At 41.2% G+C, this 22332-nt stretch overlaps 1 protein-coding gene across 1 annotated transcript in view; it reads left to right on the top strand.

Annotated features, from left to right (window-relative positions):
* Positions 1-842: 842 nt before the first annotated feature.
* LOC111143089 (protein tyrosine phosphatase, non-receptor type 22) overlaps positions 843-22332 on the top strand; it is a 59678-nt gene continuing 38188 nt past the window's right edge. Inside the window, 9 exon segments of the mRNA XM_022496553.1 lie at positions 843-1076; positions 16972-17080; positions 17199-17275; positions 17646-17741; positions 18155-18193; positions 20622-20693; positions 20810-20869; positions 21477-21619; positions 22123-22189. Of these exon segments, the coding sequence (XP_022352261.1) occupies positions 990-1076; positions 16972-17080; positions 17199-17275; positions 17646-17741; positions 18155-18193; positions 20622-20693; positions 20810-20869; positions 21477-21619; positions 22123-22189 (750 nt within the window). The 5' untranslated portion in view covers positions 843-989.

Genomic DNA, 22332 nt, shown 5'->3' with positions numbered 1-22332 from the left:
TTCCTGAAGCGATGGCCTTTTCCAAGGCGCCAGTTGGGAGGGTAGAATGTCTTCTCTAGACTCAGCTCATGCTTTCCGCCCTGAAAGTTACACTGTTGCCAGCAAGGTGGGTGATTTTACTCTTTTTCTGTTCCTTATAGTTAACTAGCATTGCATAAGGAGACATTGTGCCAACTTCCTGGTCAGGTGCCAAGGGGGCCACTGTGCTCCTGGATCCCATATAGATCAATGCTCAGTCCTGAAATCAACAATACTTCCCTTAAGCAATTCGGCACTTCCCGAGCCCTGGGAGAGACACAGGCTGTCAGAAGCAGCTGACTTTGTTTCATCCAAAAGAGAATTTGAGGTCTATACAGCATACTTAAAATTTCTGAACAAAAATGCCTTCTCTGATGAACAGAAATTTCCCACTGATCACATGGACAAGACACTTTGGGGAGAGTAGCACAGGCAGAAGATGTTTTAACTCCAAACAGTGTCTGTCTTGCTTTCTGGCCCTAGCTGAACTTGGCTGAGTTCATTTGGGACGTGAGGAAACAGAAGGTATCAACAGGGCCCTTGTGTTCACTGAAGAAATGGGGAGAGGCAGATCCAATCCGTGAGACCTGGCACACTGCCTTTTCTCTAGGAAACAAGAAAAAAGGTGAATCTCGCTTAAAAGGGATGGAGTGGAACAGTCTCAGAGCTAAGCAGACCACGTGTGATGCTCTGGTTAGCCTCTTGTTTGTTGCAACTCGAGTTGTAACCGGGTTCCTTTCTTGAAAAGGAAGGCGCTAGGGCCCTGGAGTGATGATGGCTTTGTTGTGTGACCACAGAGGCTGGTTGCGCACTAATTTCCTCTAGGGCTTGTGATGAAGTCAGTTAACCACAGCCTTCAACATGCTCTGCTCCAGCGGCAGCCCTGGCTCCTTGGTGGTATCTCGGCCATGACATACATATGACATGCCCTCCCTTCACCCACTGGCAGACCGTTTCTCTTGTCCTGCAGCATGGACCAAAGGGAAATTCTGCACAAATTCCTGGAGGAGGCCCAACGCAAGAAAACTGACAAAGAGGAGTTTGCCGGTGAATTTCTGGTGAGTCCTACATGTGACACTCTTAGGGGAGTTACACAGACTGTTGAACTGATGAGGATGGTCCAACTCTCCTAGACCAAATTGCTCTTGGGAGAGAACGTGCATATCAGACTGTGCAGGGCAAGAAGGGAGAAAGGAAACCTAAAACTCCAACTTTTCTACAAGTTTTTTTTTTTTTTTCAAGATTTTAATTTATTTATTTGTCAGAGAGAGAGAGGGAGGGGGAGCAGCAGACAGAGGGAGAAGAAGGCTTCCCGCTGAGCAGGGATCCTAATATGGGACTCAATCTCAGGACCCTGAGCCAAAGGCAGACACTTAACTCACTGAGCCACCAGATGTCCCAAACTGCAACTTTTCTTTCTTTGTTGCTTTTGTTTTTGTTTAAAGACTCACTTTTTTTTTTTTTTTTTTTTTTTTTTTAAGATTTCACCCATTTATTTACAGAGAGAGAGAGAGCCATAGCGAGAGAGGGAACACAAGCACAGGGAGTGAGAGAGGGAGAAGCAGGCTTCCCACTGAACAGGGAGCCCCATGCAAGGCTCGATCCCAGCACTCTGGGATCATGACCTGAGCTGAAGGCAGTTGCTTAATAGACTGAGCCACCCAGGCACCCCCCAAACTTCAGCTTTTCTAAGTGGCTTGTGTGTTTTAAGTATTATCTCCAAAATACTATTTTAAATATTGTGTTTGCTAGTTCTTGGAGTTGGACTAGGATTCCTACAGAAGGCCTACATAATTCCAGGTTTATAAATACTCAACATTAATTGAACATCTGGAGTTCCTAGGTATCTGAGTTGTGCCTTATGCCTCAAATGACTACTTTTACTTAATATTAAGAGGAAAGAAACCAAGATTAACTTTTCATGGAACATTATGTGTTAGCCTCCCCATGGAATTCCACTTGAATGACAAGGGCTCCTGCGCCTTGAAACTACTGGCTGCCATATTTCTTCATTTCTTCTTTTATTTTTCTGGTGTATTTTCTTAAGAGGAAAAATGAGAACCTGTGTTTTTTGCAATAACAGGGTTTCCTTAGGCTTCTTTTGCTTGGAGGGGTGGAATGGCTGGGATGAGGAGTAGAGACAAGTGAGGGGCATGGAGACAAACATGAGTGCCAAGGAGAGTAGGGCTGACTAGATCTGGTCATCCAGGGAAACGCTGCATCTCTTCTGACGGGACTGTGGTGACTGACCCATCAGCAGCTGGGTAGGCCTCATTCACCCTATAACCTAGCACAGCAGAGGACATGGGATATCTGATAGTACCTATTATGTACTTTGGAATACTTCCAGCTGGTGTTTCAGGGCCCTAAAAACTTGAGGCCTTGGCTCTTCAGATGCAAAGAAGTGGGAAAAACAAGAGAGTTGAAGCAGAAAACCTGAAATCAAATCATGAGTCTCTCATCAACCGAATTATCAACTCTTTGACGTGTTCCTTCATTTCCCAAGTCTTTGTTTCCTAACTTCCAAAATGGGCATGATAATTCACATTCTACGGATCCTCACATCTTGTCGTGACAATTAAATATCAGTAATAGTTAAATGTGCTCATTCATTCAGGAATATTTATTGAGCCCCTCCTGTGTACCAAGTTTAGTTCTAGGCCCTGAGGATACAGCCATGAACAAGACAACACCTCTGTGCTCATGGACCTGACATTCTGATCCCAGAGAGTAGCTGTGAAAACACTCTGTAAAGCTGAGTGATTGGATATTATGACTGAGTGATTATATGTTGTGAGAGAAGCCCTTATACCAACTCAACTTGACTAATATTATTTTCCATTCAATACCCAATTGATCTTCTAATAATACAAACCTGGTCAGTTTCCCCTGCTTAAAAACATTGTATAGTTCGTATTTTTTTCAGCTGTCTAAAATTGTGAAACATAATACATTGTTAGAAAATTACAGACAGGGGCGCCTGGGTGGCTCAGTGGGTTAAAGCCTCTGCCTTCGGCTCAGGTCATGATCCTAGGGTCCTGGGATCGAGCCCCATATCGGGCTCTCTGCTCAGCAGGGAGCCTGCTTCCCTTCCTCTCTCTCTCTGCCTGCCTCTCTGCCTACTTGTGATCTCCATCTGTCAAATAAATAAATAAAATCTTTAAAAAAAAAAAAGAAAATTACAGACAGCATGTATAAGTATAATTATAAGGTCAAGGACTAGAACATTCTCGGACTCAGGGAGACCCCTCTATATCGCTTCTCCAGCAGGTCCCTCACCCCCACTCCTATCCCCATCCCCACCCCCAATATGTCTTGCCCTGTCCTGCCCAGGGAATAATCACTATCCTGACTTTTATATTAATCACTTCCTTGCTTTTCTAGCTCTTGGTTTTAAGGACCTTGTTTTGGGGTGGTGATTAAGTGGCACCTCACTGTTCACTGACTCATGTCCTCCAGCGGAAAAACAGAGTCTTGCCCTCAGCTCCACCTAAAGGTTCAGCTGAGATACCAGAGACATTCATTTTGGGGGAGTTGGGTGGTGGTGAACAGGGCTCGGTTGCTTGCTTGGACAGGTCAATACTGCCATTAACTTGAAGGGCTTTCCATAGGGTACTGTCCCCCATCCCACCTTCAACTCTTTGATGTATTCTCCCAGGATTTGATGTTTTTGAGGTTGGAGCACTAATTCTGTGACATGAGGCCACTGCTAGCCTAAATGGTAGTGACTTTGCGGGAATTATAGAAAGTCATCTCTGGTTCCAGGGAGACAATCTGTGTACCCTCCCTCCCGCCGGGTCCGAGGCTTGGATTTCAGTCCCCGCCCCCACCCCCTTGGCTGTGTATCAGCGCACAGAGCACATGGTGCTGGTACGCCGGCTGAAGCCAATACCATGGAGCTGAGGACTTTTCCTTTGCCAACACTAAATTCAATCACCTTTCTGTAGCAGAAACTGCCATGAAACTAGTGGAAGTTTAGTTCCACTAAACTTGGCTCTTACTGGAGTGGAAACTGCCACGACTATAAGCTTTTCCCGCATTCATTCACGTGTTTACTGAGCACTTACTATGTGCAAAGCATTGTGTTAGATGCTGCAAGATACAATGTCCTGCTTTGGTGGAGCTCATCTCCTAAGACATCAGAGGATGCCATAGACAGGCAGACATTAAACAGCTGATTACACCGGTAAATACTGAATGGTGATAGTCTTGGTGGGGTGCCAAGAAGGCATTGTATTCATTATCTTATTTATTACTCATTTAAAAAACACAAAACCGATCTTGTCGTTATGACCGCTGACTCACAGATGAGAAAACTGAGGCTCTGAGAGGTTAAGTAATTGGCCTAAGCTCAAGCCGCTGTTCAGATGCAGATGTGAAGCTTAAGCTGGATCTGTCATTTCAGAGCCCAGGAAATGAATCCTTATGCAGTAGTGTCTTGGTTCAGCCAGTAGCACCGAGTTCCTCAAAGGGTTTTTAGCCTGAGCATAAGTTCTCAGTTAGTATAGTTTCTTTCATTCTCTCTCTCTCTCTCTCTTTTTTTAAGAGAGAGAGAGAGAGTGAGAGCCCAGGGTTTGGCAGGGAAAGTGGGGGAGGGGGACAGAGAGCTAGGGAGAGAATCTCAAGCAGACTCCCCTCCCGGCACAGAGCCTGACTTGGGGCTCAATTTCATGATCCTGAAATCATGACCTCAGTGGAAATCAAGAGTCCTACCCTTAACTGACTGAGCCACGCAGGTACCCCATATTGTTGTTATTCATATAAAACAATATTATTGCAAGTTAAAATAAATTCACCGTAGGACCAATATCCCAACAAATACAGTCTACTTGGTGTGGAAATTCTAGTTCTTATCTATTTATATACTGACTTTTACATTGTTATAATGACAGAATAGATACAATTTTGTATTCTCATATTGTCACTTAATATTATACCAAAATTATCATGTTAATTAAAATCTATATTTATGGCTTTTGATGGAGCATGGTATAATGAAAGAATAATCCTCATAATAATAGCTAATACTTCCATATTTCTTGTAGAAACTGTTCTAAACACCTTTACGTATCAAGTCATTTAATCCATTGAAGAAGGTACTGTACATTTTATAAATGAAGAAACTGAGGCAGAGGTTAATTGACTCGCTCAAGGTTAGAGAGCTAGGAAGTGGTGGAACAGAGATTTAAGTTCAGGTAGTCTTGATTTACCATCTATATTTATAATGACTTCAGTGTCATATAAACCTGAGTTCGGATTTAGGTTCTGCCTATCATTAGCTCCATGACCTTGAACAAAGTCATTAAAAAGTGGGAATAAATAAATATTCATATTGCAGAATGCTGCGAGAAAAATGGAATAAATACATAAAATGCCTGACATGTGGTAGACACCCAAGTAATTTGATTTTTTCTTTTTCTTGGACATTTAGATTGTTTCTAATTTTTCACTATTATTAATAACATGCAATAAATGTGCTTGTCCACATGGTTTTCTTCTTTTGAATTATATCCTGGGGCTAGTATCATTACCAGGTCAAAAAGTCTTCGCATCTAATGGGCTAAGTGTTGCCAAATGTGCTTTTCAAAGAGTTTTTCTAACTTGCAAAGTCTGAATGTATCATCTTTTCTACCATCTTGCTAGTCTTAATAACTATACAAGAAAATAAATCTTTTGGACTCCTTACTATATGTTAGTCATTAAGTGGTTTACCATATATAATCTTAATCACTACAACAACCCCAAGAGGAAAGCATTATCTTCAGTTAAGCCATGAAATGGCAAAGCCAGGACTTGAAACTGGTCTCATAAAAAGTCCTTAACCTCTATACTGCATCCTAACATCCTTCCTACTCCCCGCCCCCAAGTTAGTGTAAAATAGTACTTCATTGTGTTAATTTTATTTATTTGATTTTGAAGCCTCAAAATTTTTTTTGATTCTTTTCTTTTTTTTTTTATAATCAAAGTATAGCTGATGCACAGTGTTACATTAGTTTCAGGTGTACAACATAGAGATTCCACAACTCTATACTCCATGGTTATTTTCAACCCACATTTTCTCATTATAAGTTGTCTGTTCATCTACTTTCAACAATAGCTGACTCATGGAACTGTGTTCCACGCTCTATGCTCAAACACAGCCTCATTTACTTCCCAAATAATCCCTTACAATACAAAGTCCTACATGGACCAGCCCTCGAGGGCTTTTCCAACTTCCCACAGCATGTTGAGCTTGTCCTTGTCATGCTCCTTCTGCCACAGGGCCTTTGCACACATGCTGTTCCCTTGCCTTGAATATTCCCTCATACTCCTTTTCACCTAGTTAATACTTCATAATTCTTCAGATCTCAATTTGGTAGGCATATCCTCAAGGAAGCCTTTTTTGATCCCCAAATCCAACAAATCTCCTATTATACTTTCTTGGTCAGCCACGTCTGTCATTTCTTTTTACATCTCTTTTTTTGCCCCCAGCATTATTAATGTTTCCATAGGATTTACCACAGTTCGAATTTTACATCTCTTTGTGTGATTATTTGATTAACATTTGCTCTCCTATCAGTCTGAAGTACCACAAAGATAAGGCTCACATTTAGTTGTGCTTATCTTGGTATCTGCAGCCCCTAGCATGTGTCTGGCAAGTCCTAGACACTGAGGGACAACTTGCCTAAGTTCATGCAGTTCATTAAGTGGTGGAACTTGGATCTGAAATAGAGCTATCTAACATTAAGCCTGTGCTCTTAGCCCTGACTCTGTTGCCCCCAGTTTATACATTGGCTTGAAACTTTTAAACTTGAAGAAATTGTAGAATATAACATGTACACATAAAAGTGCTTTAAACACACACATGAGGAAAACACACACACACACACACACACACACACACACACACACACATACACACACACACACATGCGAGGGGTACCTGAGTGGCTCAGTCGGTGAAGCATCGGACTCTTGATCTCAGCTCAGGTCTTGATCTTAGGGTTGTGAGTTCAAGCCCCAATTTGGGCTCCACTCTGGACATGGAGCCTACTTAAAAGCAAATAATAAAAATAAATAAATACAGACAGGGCCCTTGGGTGGCTCAGTTGGCTAAGCATTTGCCTTCACTCGGCTCAGGTCATGATCCCAGGGTCCTGGGATCAAAGCCCACATTGGGGTCCCAGCTCAGCAGAGAGCCTGCTTCTCTCTTTCCCTCTGCCCCTCCCCCTTCTCGTGCTCATGCTCCCTGTATCTCAAATAAATAAATATTTTAAAAAGTAAACAAACACATGCGATTTAGCACTAGGATAAAGCAGGTACCCATACAAGCATTGCTCAGATGGAGGAACAGAACATTGCTTATACTTTGTAAATCCCTTGGGTGTCCTTCTGGATCACAGCTACCCCCAAACCCCACTACATTAGAGGTAAATGCTGTCCTGAAATGGTTATGATTTTTATCTGTGAATTGTTTTCTTTATCTTTCTGCATACCTTTAAGACCTGTATTTATCACTGAACAGTAGAGATTAATTTTACCTATTTTGGAACCCTATGTAATGCAATCATGGTATGTATTTGTTGTGTGGTTTTTTTTTTTTTAAAGATTTTATTTATTTATTTGACAGAGAGAGATCACAAGTAGGCAGAGAGGCAGGCAGAGAGAGGAGGAAGCAGGCTTCCCGCTGAGCAGAGAGCCCAATGCGGGGCTCGATCCCAGGACCCTGAGATCATGACCTGAGCCGAAGGCAGAGGCTTTAACCCACTGAGCCACCCAGGCGCCCCGTGTGGTTTTTTTTTTTTAATGTCTTCTTCTTTTCTCTCTACATCATGTTTATAAAATCCATCCATTTTGTTACATGTAGCTGGGTCTTGATGTTTTTCTAGTCATTTTTATGAATTCCATCAGGGTCGAATATATGCAGTTACTGTAGTGTTGTGATCAGAATGCACTGAACAAGGTCACGTGGTCACCTAGGATGGTATTAACTATTTTGGATCACCACAATCCAGTGTCTTGGCTTTAGCTTTGCTAGTCTAAAAATTCAATTTTGTCAGTATGCTTCGAGTTGATCAGGACTAGGCAAACACATGAGAAATTCACCAGAAACAAGAATGCCAATTTATTAATTTTTCAGGGAGAAAAATCACTGTCAGAATAGAAGTTTGCATGACTGATAGCATATTCAATAGTTTGGAGAAAAACTAACTATAGCCAGAAAGTTGCCTGATGAGCATAATGATTTTGGTGGCCTCAAGTACAATGGTATGATCACCACCTCCCTGTTCGAACCCTCAGGCTGGTGGCCACTACTCTTTCCTGGCCAGCACTAGGGACACAGTGACAAGTGCTGGACGTCTTGTCTTCAAGGCCAAGGAGGGCCGTCTGCTTCCATTAGTGCATTCTTGATCAGACAGATTACAATTTGCAGAGGAATAGGTATTCCCTTTGGCCAATTACTGCAACTGATGGTGGTTTTTATGACATGCACATTTCAGTCATTGTATGAAATATGGGTCAAGACTTGGTATGTATATTACATGTTGGTCAATTTTGTTAAAAATTCCTCTGATATACTTTTCTACATTGGAGGCAGTTGAAGTGTCTTCATTTAGAAAACATGTGTAAGTGGAACCTAGGTGGCTCAGTGGGTTAAACATCTGCTTTTAGCTCAGGTCATGATCCCAGGGCCCTGGGATCAAGTCCTGTATTGGGTTCCCTGCTGAGCAGGGAGCCTGATTCTCCCTCTGTGTGCCACTCCTCCTGCTTGCACTCGTTCTCTCCCTCTCTCTCTCTCTCTCTCTCTCTGTGTCGAATACATAAGTACAATATTTTCTCAAGAGAAAACATGTGTAAAAGTATGAATTGTGTATAAAAAGTGAAAGCTTAGCAAATGTCAAGAATTGCGCTAAATGTACATATATGAGCTATATGTATTTGAACAAAGACTGGATGGGATTACAGAAATATGAACACGGTTTCATGTAGATAGGGTAATTTGATTATGGTGTATCTTCTTCCTTCTAAAGAATGTTTTGGAGTGAAGAAACTCCAAATATAAGTATAAATAACAAAAATACCAACAACAACATTTAAGCTACCAGGTGGCCTTAATTCTTATAATATTATAATCCTAATGTTGGTCAGAGTTCAGAGAAACATGCAGTTTCATACACTGCTTTTGTAATGTTTCTGGAGGCAAAATTTGTATACCATTTCTGATATATAAATATATATATAAATGATAATATGGATCAAAATCCTTTATAGTGGGCAAATTCTTTGACCATTCCCAAGAATTTATCTGAAGAAAATAATGAAAGATATTTGTATAGGTTTTGGCTACCTATAATAATATTGTTTGGAGGGGCGCCTGGGTGGCTCAGTGGGTTAAAGTCTCTGCCTTTGGCTCAGGTCATGATCTCAGGGTCCTGGGATGGAGTCCCACATCAGGCTCTCTGCTCAACAGGGAGCCTGCTTCCCCCTCTCTCTGCCTGCCTCTCTGCCTACTTGTGATCTCAGTCTGTCAAATAAATAAAATAAAATAATTTAGTAAAAAAATTAAAAAAAAATATTGTTTGGAACTATTGTTTAGGAAGAGTGAAGTACCTTTAATGTGTAATAATATGAAAGAATAGACTAAATAATTTATGTTACACCCTACAGAATGGAATACTCTGCCATCACTTAAAATGTAGAATGGAAATTCATAAGTAAGAAGAGCAAGTTGCGGGGCGCCTGGGTGGCTCAGTGGGTTAAAGCCTCTGCCTTCGGCTCAGGTCATGATCCCAGGGTCCTGGGATCGAGCCCCGCATCGGGCTCTCTGCTCAGCAGAGAGCCTGCTTCCTCCTCTCTCTCTCTGTCTGCCTCTCCGCTTACTTGTGATATCTCTCTCTGTCAAATAAATAAAATAAAATCTTTAAAAAAAAAAAAAAAAGAAGAGCAAGTTGCAAATCCCTATATGCAGTGTGATCCTATCTTTATTACACACATAGATAAAGGATTGGCATGTAATATAAAATATTAGGAATGATTAACTCTGGGTAGTGTGGGATCCTAGGTAATTTTTATAATTTTGTTTTGCTTCTCGGTATTCTAAAATTTCTTCAATGAATATGCATTACTTTTTTATTTAAGAAATCTATATTTTAAATTTTCCTTTAGTGTTGCTTGAATCCATCTAAACAAGAAAAAGCAAAAAGAGAAATGGGGGAGGGTGATTTTTATGTTTCTTGGGACGAGGTATTTTTATATAAAAAGTAAACACTGCACTTATCAAATACAAAGACATATTTATTAAATATGGAGGATTCAATGAGCCCTAATAGAATAAAAAGACATATTTATTAAATATGGAGGATTCAGTGAGCCCTAATAGAATATACCCAGTCGTGAAGGCCATGGTAATGTTGGGTTATAATACACTAGAAGTCAGACTGGTAGTGTAGCAACTTCTGGAGACCTATCAAGACAGACAAGAGGAGGCACCTGGATGGCTCAGTGGGTTGGGCCTCTGCCTTGGGCTCAGGTCGTGGTCTCACGGTCCTGGGATCGAGCCCCGCATTGGGCTTTCTGCACAGCGGGGAACCTGCCTCCCCACCCCCCGCCTGCCTCTTTGCCTACTTGTGATCTCTCTCTGTCAAATAAATAAATAAAAATCTTAAAAAAAAAAAAGATAGACAAGAGAAGGCATGGTATGTTTTATTAGCTCCACAGAGAAGATCTAGATGGAGCCTAGCTCTATTATTTATTTACAGTAACAATACTAACAGGGCAGTCATGACCACAGTAAGTTCTACGTAGCCAGTGCACAAACATCCGTGCAATTGAAACGACTCATTTATGTGATAGAGCCTATCACTTGAACACACTTATCAGGATTTCTTGACTTTTGTGTACATGAAGTTGAAATTTTTTTGCTGCTACCACCACGATAAATATATTACATCCCTTTGAAAGCAAATTCCTCTCAACTCCATCCCCAGCCTCTCAACTAGGGACCATCCAGTCCCACATTTTCAATTATTCACGGGATTTAAAAACAAAACAAAACACATGTCTTGTCATCACCTCACATTGTAAGTATCTAACAAGTTGAACTTCTTGGTTTACTCACCCCATTTTGGCTCTTGCTTACTCACCTACTCATTTCCCTGACTATTGGACTGAAAGCCAATCCTCATTTGTTTGGCCGGCTAGTTGGAGCCAGATTGGAGGACTGGGATAGATCATACTGACTTGTAGTTGTAGGCATTAAAGGACTGACTACCTTAAGAAGTTCCGGAAACAGCCTGACCTGATCTCCCTCTCTCATCTAGCACGGGGGTGGGGGGGCAAATTTGATTTCTTCCACTCCTAAATGTAACTTATGCAAGGTCTTCTGTACAATGATGTAGTTCTCCAAGGCAAAGATATGGTCTTGGGCTTTCTTTTTCTTTCTGTCCTCTTTTGGGAGTGACCTTAATCCATTTATGAGTAATTAACTTACTAGTCAATGAGAAGAACATGCTAATGACTGTCCTGATTTCTATTTTTATGGCCAGACCTGTCTTGAAAGGAAAAGGATAGTATAGACTGTAAACCAAATGCAGGTACTATTATTAGCATAACAAGAATACACCGAATCTGGTTTGTCATACATTCCAACTGATCGGGGCCCAGGAGGGATGCTGGCCCCTTTTCTTATTCCCTTAGCAACTTTGCCTCTGATTTCTCTCATTCGTGCCCCCTCTAGTGAATGTACATCCTCATACCTTGTGCTTGTCTGAGAAATACCTTCCCCCTTTGACCTATCCTTATCCCCTCAACCCCCAACTCACTGTCATGGCTCTGATTTCTCTTTTAGGCACTTTTGCTGTCTAGTCTCAAAGCTCCTCCTTTTCTGTGAGGTGTATCCATGATTCTGTCCTAATTCTGCTCTGTTTTGTTCTCTCTTGGGGTGTTGGAGCCTGCAGGTCTGGTAGGGACAGAAGGGGAATTTTTAAAAAAGGCCTTCACAGTGATCTGAGCTCATGGTAAGATATCTAAAAACAAAACAAAACAAAACAAAACAAAAACCTTTCACACTTCCCAAATGAACAATTACATAGGCATTTCCTATGTGATGTTTTGCTAAAAGTACATCACCCTGGTCATCCAGCAGGATGACCCCAGGAGGAGGAAGGAGTAGGGGAGAAAAAGCCATCCTGTTCCATTGTTGAAGGGGGCAGTTGAGGCTGCTAAACAAGCACAGGTTTACAAGCACACGTGCGCATACACACACACACACACACACACACACACACAATCTTTATCTGTGACATTTTACCAAATTAATAGAGGCGTATCTTACAAAAAGGGCTTTTTGCCTATAGCATTCTCAGAAAGCATTGGACAAGCAAGCAAAGCAAAACAAACAAGTAGAAACAGTGTCACAAGGAGTATGCGCCAGGCTCCTTTCTAGATATTTCTAAGAGGAACAGTTCTGGGACTTGACAGCTTTTCAGCAGCCCTGGAATGAATGGCAACATAAAAAGTGATAATTCCAAAGTTCATAAGAGTGGAGACAGCTGAAAAATCAGTGTAACTTGAGTGGAACTCTTTAATAGTCTCCCATGTGCCTGTGGCACATCCTTAGTTAAACTCTCAAACTAGCCCACTTGCATCCCTCTTGTGATGAAAATAGACTGTATTGTTACCAGTTCAGCATCTCTCCCCCCAAATCTAATCCTGAAAATCCACAGCAACTCAAACCATAGTCAGAAACTAGAATTTAAGAAATGACTGTACACCTGCTTTGTAATAGGTCGTCTGTGTCTGATCTACCTCTAGAAACAGAAAAAAATGCTCACTAGAAGAACACACTGGTCTTTGTGGTCCAGCAACTAAGAAGGCACTGGCTATCTGTCCCCTTTGTCATCCTCAGTTGGAAAAGGCTTACATTCCTATACTCTGAGGTGGTATAATAATTTAGCGATTATGTATTATTTGGAAAGTGTCCATTTAATTAACTTCTAGATATTTGGAATTCTTTTTTTTTTTTAAAGATTTTATTTATTTATTTGACAGAGATCACAAGTAGGCAGAGAAGCAGGCAGAGAGAGAGGAGGAAGCAGGCTCCCTGCTGAGCAGAGAGCCCGATTCGGGGCTCGATCCCAGGACCCTGGGATCATGACCTGAGCCGAAGGCAGAGGCCTTAACCCACTGAGCCACCCAGGCGCCCCGATATTTGGAATTCTTGGTGTTAAGAACTCCCAGCTAACAAACATCTCATGACCCCAGCTTTTCATCAAGTTATCCAGAGCTGATCTTGAAATCTAACGATGGATTGGGAAGATTTATTGGAGGAAATTTCTATTTTCTATGACCTTTTTTAATCTCTCTGTCATCGTACCTTAGTTTTAGGCTCTCCCTTCCTCACCCATTTTTTTTTTTAAAGATTTTATTTATTTATTTGACAGAGAGAGAGAGAGAGACAGCAAGAGAGGGAACACAAGCAGGGGGAGTGGGTGAAGGAGAAGCAGGCCTCCTGCTGAGTGGGAGCCCAATGCAGGCCTCAATCCCAGAACCCTGCGATCATGACCCAAGCTGAAGGCAGATGTTTAATGACTGAGCCACCCAGGCGCCCCACCCATGTTTTTAAAATGATATAATTATAAATGTCCTTAAGTAAATTCCTACAGATAGACACGCATCCTAATTATGTGAAAACACTGTATGAAGTATAGCAACTAAGCAACAATAGGTAACACCCCCCTTTTTTATTTTTTGTTGTTGCCAGTTGCTCAAAGAAAGTTCTTTCTCTATTTCCTTATTTCTCTTTATCATTTTACCCCCTGGAACAAAATAGATCATAACCTTGGCTGAGAAATGCAAAAGCAGTACCGGATATACATTTATGAGAAAGAAAAGGAAAGTCATTGTCTTAAAGTAATGATACTACATATAATGGGTAGTGACATCAATTTGTATAATCTTTTTTTTTTTTTTTCTTTTTAGAGAGAGAGAGGGTGCTTGCATGTGCAGAGCAAAGAGGAACAGAAGGGGAGGGAGAGAGAAAATTTTAAGAAGGCTCCCCGCAGAGCCCGACACGGGGCTTGATCTCATGACTCTGAGATCATGACTAGAGCTGAAATCAGGAGTTGAATGCTTAACTGACTAAGTTGCCCAGGTGCCCTCCAATTTGTATAATCTTAAAAGAAACTAGAAGTCAATCTTTTTTTTTTTAAGAAAATATTTCTTGGGCGCCTGGGTGGCTCAGTGGGTTAAGCCGCTGCCTTCGGCTCAGGTCACGATCTCAGGGTCCTGGGATCGAGTCCCACATCGGGCTCTCTGCTCAGCCAAGAGCCTGCTTCCCTCTCTCTCTCTCTCTCTCTCTCTCTCTCTCTGTCTGCCTCTCTGCCTACTTGTGATCTCTGTCAAATAAATAAATAAAATATTAAAAAAAAAAGAAAATATTTCTTGTTTTAGTAGATAATCTTAAATACATTTTTTTCTAATATCCTTAAATATATTTTTCTGGTTAAGTGTTCACATAGACTGAAAGCAAGCCTGTTAAATTGGCTAAACAAGGATATGTGTAGACAATGAGGGAAATGCATGTAATCAGAGAGCTAGGATCCCTCAGAACCACAACCTAGGTCCAGGTTAGGAATTTTTGGTACCTGGGGCACCTGGCTGGCTCAGTCAGGGCAACATGCAACTCTTGGTCTCGGGGTTGTGAGTTCAAGCCCCACACTGGGTGTAGAGTTTACTCAAAAATTTAAAAATAATCTTTAAGAATTTTATAAAAAGATTTTTAGATACCTGAAGTCATTTGCTTATTCCTATTTCCTGCATTTATTTATTCCTGCATTTATTAAACATTTATGGGGCACATAGTATGTCTCCTGGGAAGTCAGTCTTAAGACACCTTACAATGGTAGGGCTGGGGTGTATGGGGTATATGGGTAGGGTGGGGAATATGGGAAAATTTGCTCAGGGTCCAACTGGGGAGAATCTCAAGTACTTGGCTAAACAGTCTGGGCTCTTTCCCAGTAGCAAGGGGGATTCATTGAAGTTGTCTTGGGCATGAGAGAGATAAGGAAAGCAATTTTTTATTAAGATTAATTTGGCATGATTGTCCCTTAATGAATTTTAATGAGGAAAGAGAAAAGTGTGATGGTGAGTTAAGAAGCAACTGGACTGGTTCAAGTTTTAAGGTAGAGGGTCTGAACGAATGGACCTGTGGTAGACACAGGAAGGAAGGTGGACACAAGATACTGCATGGGAAGAATCAGTTGACCTTGCTGACCCAGTTAGAGGTGGGAATTGTCAGGAGCAGGGAACCCCAAGTGACTCTTGGTTTCCAGTGTGTAGTTGCCTGGGATAAAAATAATGCCAGTGTCATTGACAGTGGGAATGATGCTGATTTTAGTTTGAGGTGTGTGGAGTCTGAGACTCTAATAAGATGCAGAAGTGGAAAGGTCTAGGACATGGCCAGGAATTTAGGACTAGAACTTGGTAATCGAATCTCTGTATAGAAATTTGAGAGTTCTCCCATTGGGGTTGGAACTATAATTGATTTGAATCAGGAAAATGAATTTTAAACCCTCCCATTGGTAGGCCTTCTCTAAGAGTATGTGGTATCCCAGAGTGAGAAGGCAGAGAAGAAGGAGGACAACCAAGATAATGTAGACTAGTAAGGGCCAAGGGAGGAGGAGATTTCAAAAAGAAGTTTAAGAAATGAAGACTGAGTAGATCCTGAGGGATTGGACCTATAGGAAGTAGTTAATGCTCGTCACGTGATTGAGGCACCATTAAATAGTGGGTAGATACTGAAAATTATTTTCCATAGTTCAGTTCAACAAATATGTGTCAGCTATCACAGATGTTTCCCCCTTTTCTTTCTCAGATTGAGTAAGGCTTCACAAAGGTCAGTTCTATTAAAATAGGTTTCTTTTTTTTTTTTCAAAGATTTTATTTATTTATTTGACAGACAGAGATCATAAGTAGGCAGAGAGGCAGGCAGAGAGAGAGGAGGAAGCAGGCTCCCTGTTGAGTAAAGAGCCCGATGCAGGGCTCGATCCCAGGACCATGGGATCATGACCTGAGCCAAAGGCAGAGGCTTTAACCCACTGAGCCACCCAGGTGCCCCTAAAATTGGTTTCTTTAAATGATAAGGGAGTTCAACGACATCTGGGACCAGGTTGATTCCAAAATTGCTAAAGAGGGACTATGATTTTCTCTGACATGAAATTCTGGTCTATAGTAGAATATTGGAAAATGGGAGTAATTTCATGGAGTTACTTCACCATCTTGAGAAATCTTGTTGAACCATATTATGCCAGTCCCAGCCTGGTCCCGATCACATTCTACCAACAGAATATGATACTATTTAAACATTGCTTGGTTGAGGGGTAGGCTTGCCATTTAGGTCATATATATATAAATATAAATATTTATATTATTATATTATATATATAATATTATATATATATAATATTATATATATATTAAATATTTATATTATATATAATATATAATAATATAAATATTTATATTCATATATTCATATATATATGAAGACTGCTTTCGGGACTGAAATCTTTGAAATTTTGCTAGATATAGAGAGATTTTATTTGGCTTAAGTTCCATTTCTACTTAAAATAGTCCTGTGGTAGCTGTAAAGAAGGTAAGCTTCTAGCAGCTGATGTTTGTGTGGAACATATAGTTTGTTTTCAAAAAGACATTGGCTTTTAAAATATTTGCTAGTTTCACCTCTAGGTTTTAGTTATTTGTGGCTCAGCTGCTGTAAGTGTGATCTTTTCACTTCTCCAAACTGAAGTCTGCTGATCTTATGCTCTGGGGCTCTGTCCTGAACTGGAGGTACTTCTAGAAGAGGTTACCAGTTGCAAAAGTGGACTGTTTGGGCAGAAGAGAAGGAAAGCTATCTAGAGATAGCTTCTTCCCTCTGTACCCTAGGAGGATCTAACTTTTGGAATTTTATTACAGAAGCTGAAAAGACAATCCACCAAGTACAAGGCAGACAAAACCTATCCCACCACTGTGGCTGAGATGCCCACGAATATCAAGAAAAACAGATATAAAGATATCTTGCCCTGTAAGTTTTGTTTCTCCCTATACAAATCATCTGCTATTCACAGTGCTAGGTCCTGACTTACAGTAAGCCCTCTGACTAAGCCCTTTTAGTTATCCTGGCTCTGTCTTTTGTATTATAGATGATCACAGCCGAGTAGAGCTGTCCCTGATAACCTCGGATGAAGATTCTGACTACATCAATGCCAACTTCATTAAGGTACACCCTGCATTCTATAGTTCTCTAGTAACCTAAACAAGGGGTTGAGGTACTAGACCATATTTCTCTAGGTATCTAAAAAAAAGGTGGAGAGGATCCTAGACAAGAAGAAGAAGATACTCGGGTCGCCTGGGTGGCTCAGTGGGTTAAGCCGCTGCCTTCGGCTCAGGTCATGATCTCAGGGTCCTGGGATCGAGTCCCGCGTTGGGCTCTCTGCTCAGCAGGGAGCCTGCTTCCCTCTCACTCTCTCTGCCTGCCTCTTTGCCTACTTGTGATCTCTCTCTGTCAAATAAATAAATAAATAAATAAAATAAAAAGAAGAAGAAGATACTATTTGTAGTTATCCTATATAATTTCTGTTCCCCTTTAGGGAGTTTATGGACCCAAGGGTTATATTGCCACCCAGGGACCCTTGTCTACAACTCTCCTGGACTTCTGGAGGATGGTCTGGGAATACAGCATCCTGGTAAGGACAGAGTTGCTTCTGTTACTCTCTTCTGTAGTTGTTAGGGATGGAGGGGGGCAGGGTGTCAGGATATGGGACTAAGGTTTCCTCTGCATTAGAATCGGTGCCTTTTGGGGCCAAGTCGCTAGAATTTCAGGGTTCAGGCACATTTTTGTTAAAATCACAATGTCACCTGTATTCAAGGAAATGAAAGTTCATATCTTGACAGGTTCATTTGTTAATAAGAATTTACTGATTTGAATAGGAAAAAGGGAAGTAAGGACAGAAAGAAGGGCAGTAGCGACATTTTATCATTTACCAAGATTTCTTTTGGGGGGTTAAAAAACAAAACAGAAAAAAATGATAATCCTGGAACCCATGTGTTAACTGCTCTTTCTAACCACATCAATGCTCTATCAATTTCATCCCCCCAGGTCATTGTTATGGCATGCATGGAGTTTGAGATGGGGAAGGTGAGTCGCTTTCTGGTGGACCTAAAGATAAAGGAAAGAGAAGGGGGAAAGTTGGTCGCAGAACTTTCCTTAATTGTGCCTACTTAAAAATTATCCCCGGGACGCCTGGGTGGCTCAGTTGGTTAAGCGGCTGCCTTCGGCTCAGGTCATGATCCCAGCGTCCTGGGATTGAGTCCCACATTGGGCTCCTTGCTCATCAGGGAGCCTGCTTCTCCCTCTGCCTGCCATTCTGTCTGCCTGTGCTTGCTCTCTCTCCCTCTCTCTCTCTCTGACAAATAAATAAATAAAATCTTTAAAAAAAAAAATTATCCTCATCTTATTAACTGTCAGTTTGAGAACACCAAGTGACTCCTTTTACACACCTAAGAATTCCTTTTGTCCACTTTCCCAGTAGACTCTCTATTTTAAAGTAAAGATAAGATATGCTTTTTTTTTTTTAAGATTTTATTTATTTATTTGACAGAGAGAGAGAGATCACAAGTAGGCAGAGAGGCAGCCGGGGGGTGGGGGAAGCAGGCTCCCCACTGAGCAGAGAGCCCGATATGGGGCTCGATCCCAGGACCCTGACATCATGACCTGAGCCGAAGGCGGAGGCTTAACCCACTGAGCACCCCAAGATAAGATATGCTTTTAAAGTAACCATTTTCCCACTTTTATTAATAAATCAGGCACCTTTAACTGGCAGTCAGCCCTTCTAACCCCATGTTGTCTAATGTGGCACCCACTGGCCACATGTGACTATAGAGCCCTTGAAACATGGCTAGTTTCAGGGAACTCAATTTTATTTCCTTTTATTTTAGTGAGTTTAAGTTTAAAAACTCGGTTTTCCAATTCAGTGTCTGGAACAACTTGGATATGTGCATCTTTTTCAACCATATACTTGATGAGCTCTAAATGGAAATAAAATGTTTCCGATGGTAATTTAAGATACTGATATGTGCTGTCAATATAAAATACACACTGGGTTTGAAGACCAAGACAAATGTCAAGTATTGAATATCTGTTCTCTATTGATTACATGTTTTTTTTTTTAATATACTGGCTAAGATGGATTATTAAAATTAATCTCATATTTTTTTCATTTTTGAATGTGGCTATTAGAAAACTTAAAACTGGGGCACCTGGGTGGCTCAGTGGGTTAAAGCCTCTGCCTTCGGCTCGGGTCATGATCCCAGGGTCCTGGGATCGAGCCCCGCATCGGGCTCTCTGTTCGGCAGGGAGCCTGCTTCCACCTCTCTCTCTCTCTGCCTACTTGTGATCTCTGCCTGTCAAATAAATAATAAATAAAAATCTAAAAAAAAAAAAAGTGGAAATACATGAAGGATAAAACAAAAAAGTTAAAAAAAAAAAAGAAAACTTAAAACTGCCTGGGTAGCTCACATTATGTTTCTATTGAATAACACTCTTCTTACCTCCTATTGATATTCATAATTCCAGTTAAAACCAAGCTTTCAGGGGTGCCTGGGTGGCTCAGTTGATTAACCATCTGCCTTTGGCTCAGGTCACGATCTCAGGGTTCTGGAATCGAGCCCCTGCAGAGTTCAGTTGGGCTTCCTGCTTATTGGGGAGTCTGTTTGTCCCTCTCCCTCTGCCCCTCCCCATTCCCTCCTTGTACCCTCCCTCAAATAAATAAAATCTTTAATAAAAAAAGAAGCTTTCACTTGGCTTGTACAGCTTTGCTTTAGTAGACATGATCTCTGTTAATCCCTTTGAAATACAATAGTCCCCCTTATTCATGTGGGATATACTCCAAGACGCCTGGAGTGGATGCCTGACACGAGGATAATTCCAAACTCTATATACACTATGTTTTTTTCTATGCATACATGTCTATGGTAAAGTTTAATTTGTGAATAGGCACAGTAGGAGTTAAAAACAACAATACTAAAATAAAACAATTATAACAATATACTAGAAGTTAGGTGAATGTGATCTCTTTCTTCCTCAAAATATCTTATTGTACTGTACTCACCCTTCTGATGATGATGATGTAAGATGATCAGATGTCTACATGATGAGATGAAGTGAGGGGAATGACGTAAGTGTTGCAACATAGGGTTAGGCTACTACTGATCTTCCAACAATACATCCTGGACTATATATAGGTAACTGAAAGACCACGGTTGACCATGGGTAACTAAAACCATGGAAAATAAAACTGTGGGTAAGGTGGGACTACTGTACTGAAAAGGTCAGATCCCTATTTCTACTTCTTCAGACTTCTAGGAAGTCTGAAATTGATATATCCTTTAGTGTTTTTCCCATCTTTGGAGATTCCAGACCATGATGTTGGGGATGGTCCTAACCTAAGTTAAAGGACACAGAGCTGAATTTGTGAATTTGCTTCTGAATGAGGAAGTGGATTTTGTTACCCAGAAGAGACTAGAATATCTGGAGGGGAGTCATGACATTTTGCTTTGTGCAACAGAAAAAGTGTGAGCGCTACTGGACTGAACCAGGAGAGCTACCGCGGCAAGTTGGCCCTTTCTCCATATCCTGTGTGAGTATGATGCCTGTTTCCATTATGGCTGAGCAGATGCTCCTGAGTCTACTTTATAGAGACTAGTTTTTGAACATTAGTCTTTGAAATAACTAATATTTGAATTTACTTCTTAGGAAGCTGAAAATAGAAAATCCGATTACATAATCAGGACTCTAAAAGCCAAGTTCAATAGTGTAAGTATAGACCTTGAGTGGTAACCTCAAGAGCCCACGGCAGCAAATACATACGTATGTGACTTGGGCTGGCCACAAGACAGTAGGAGTGGTGGGGCCCTTGAGGTTCTCGATAAATCTTCATATGCAAAAGAGACCTTTGATGTAATCCCTACTCCCCAATCTATTACACACCATGGCACACCTATAAAAATGATAATATTTGTAGGATGAATAGAGGCTATGTGGTGAATAGAGGCTGGGAACCACCTTGAGAGCTCGTGTTGCCCGGTCTCTCTATGACAAAGGAGTTTACTATATCAGCATGACTGTGACCCACTTGAACCGGTGAAGCACACCAGTTGGGAAGCTCCAGTTTGGACTATCTTAATATCTACCTCCTCTTGTGAGTGGGGCGGATAGAGACAGACCAATAGTCAGTTACCTGAAATCACTTTTAATTGTTCTCAGAAGGCACATGGGCCCTAGAGTCCTGTGGAGAAGAAAGCGGCATAAATCGCCAACAGGACAGAGATGCTACTTAGGAAGTCAGAATAATCTTGTGGTAGAATGAGGTGGGGTCCTGACATTGAACTCGCTTTTTATTCTGGCTACTTCTTTTTTATAGGAAACTCGAACTATCTACCAGTTTCATTACAAGAATTGGCCAGACCATGATGTGCCTTCATCCATAGACCCTATTCTTGAGCTCATCTGGGATGTACGTTCTTACCAAGAGGATGTCAGTGTTCCCATATGCATTCACTGCAGGTAAGATGCTGGTCTTTGAACCTTCCACCCAAACAAACTAAATGTCACAGTGTGGCCAGGACTCCTGCTGTACCTGAAGGAAGACAGACTCTGTTGGAATTCAAGGTGGTACAAGCATGTAGAATGTAGGCTCCTGATCCTAGTCTCACTTTTTCCAGTTGATGAGAAAGGAACAAAGCTTAGAAATGAGAGTGATTGAAAGGGCAAGGTCCATAGCAAAACCAAATCATAATAAATTCAACCTGAGCATTAAATTAATATTTTCTGACAAGTTACTTGGGAACAGTGCAGAGACTCTTGTTAAGAGAAGTCACCTAGGATCTGTCCTGAGGTTCATGTGGGCATATGACAACTGACAAACATGCTCTGGGAAAAGGGGGGTGCTTTGGAACATTTCATTGCCTCTAGGTTTCTTCTTCCCCAATCTGCTGGTGACATTTCCCAGCTACTGTCAATGACCCACCCTCTGCAACTGTATGTGTTCCTGTGATGTTTCATTTCAGTGCCGGCTGTGGAAGGACTGGTGTTATCTGTGCTATTGATTATACCTGGATGTTGCTAAAAGATGGGGTGAGTTTCTCTCCTCAGGCACTTCCTGTCTACTTAACCTGCTACTTTCAGACCTAGGAATTGTTTGGTTCTTCCAAACATCTATCTCCATGACTCATCTTTTCTAGAATATTCACTGTAGACCCACTTTGTCAGATGCTTAA

The sequence above is a fragment of the Enhydra lutris genome, unplaced genomic scaffold, assembly GCF_002288905.1.
Source record: "Enhydra lutris kenyoni isolate GAN:26980312 unplaced genomic scaffold, ASM228890v2 scaffoldscaffold9, whole genome shotgun sequence".
In the NCBI taxonomy this organism is placed as follows: Eukaryota; Metazoa; Chordata; class Mammalia; order Carnivora; family Mustelidae; genus Enhydra; species Enhydra lutris.
This window is presented reverse-complemented; position numbering and strand designations above follow the sequence as displayed.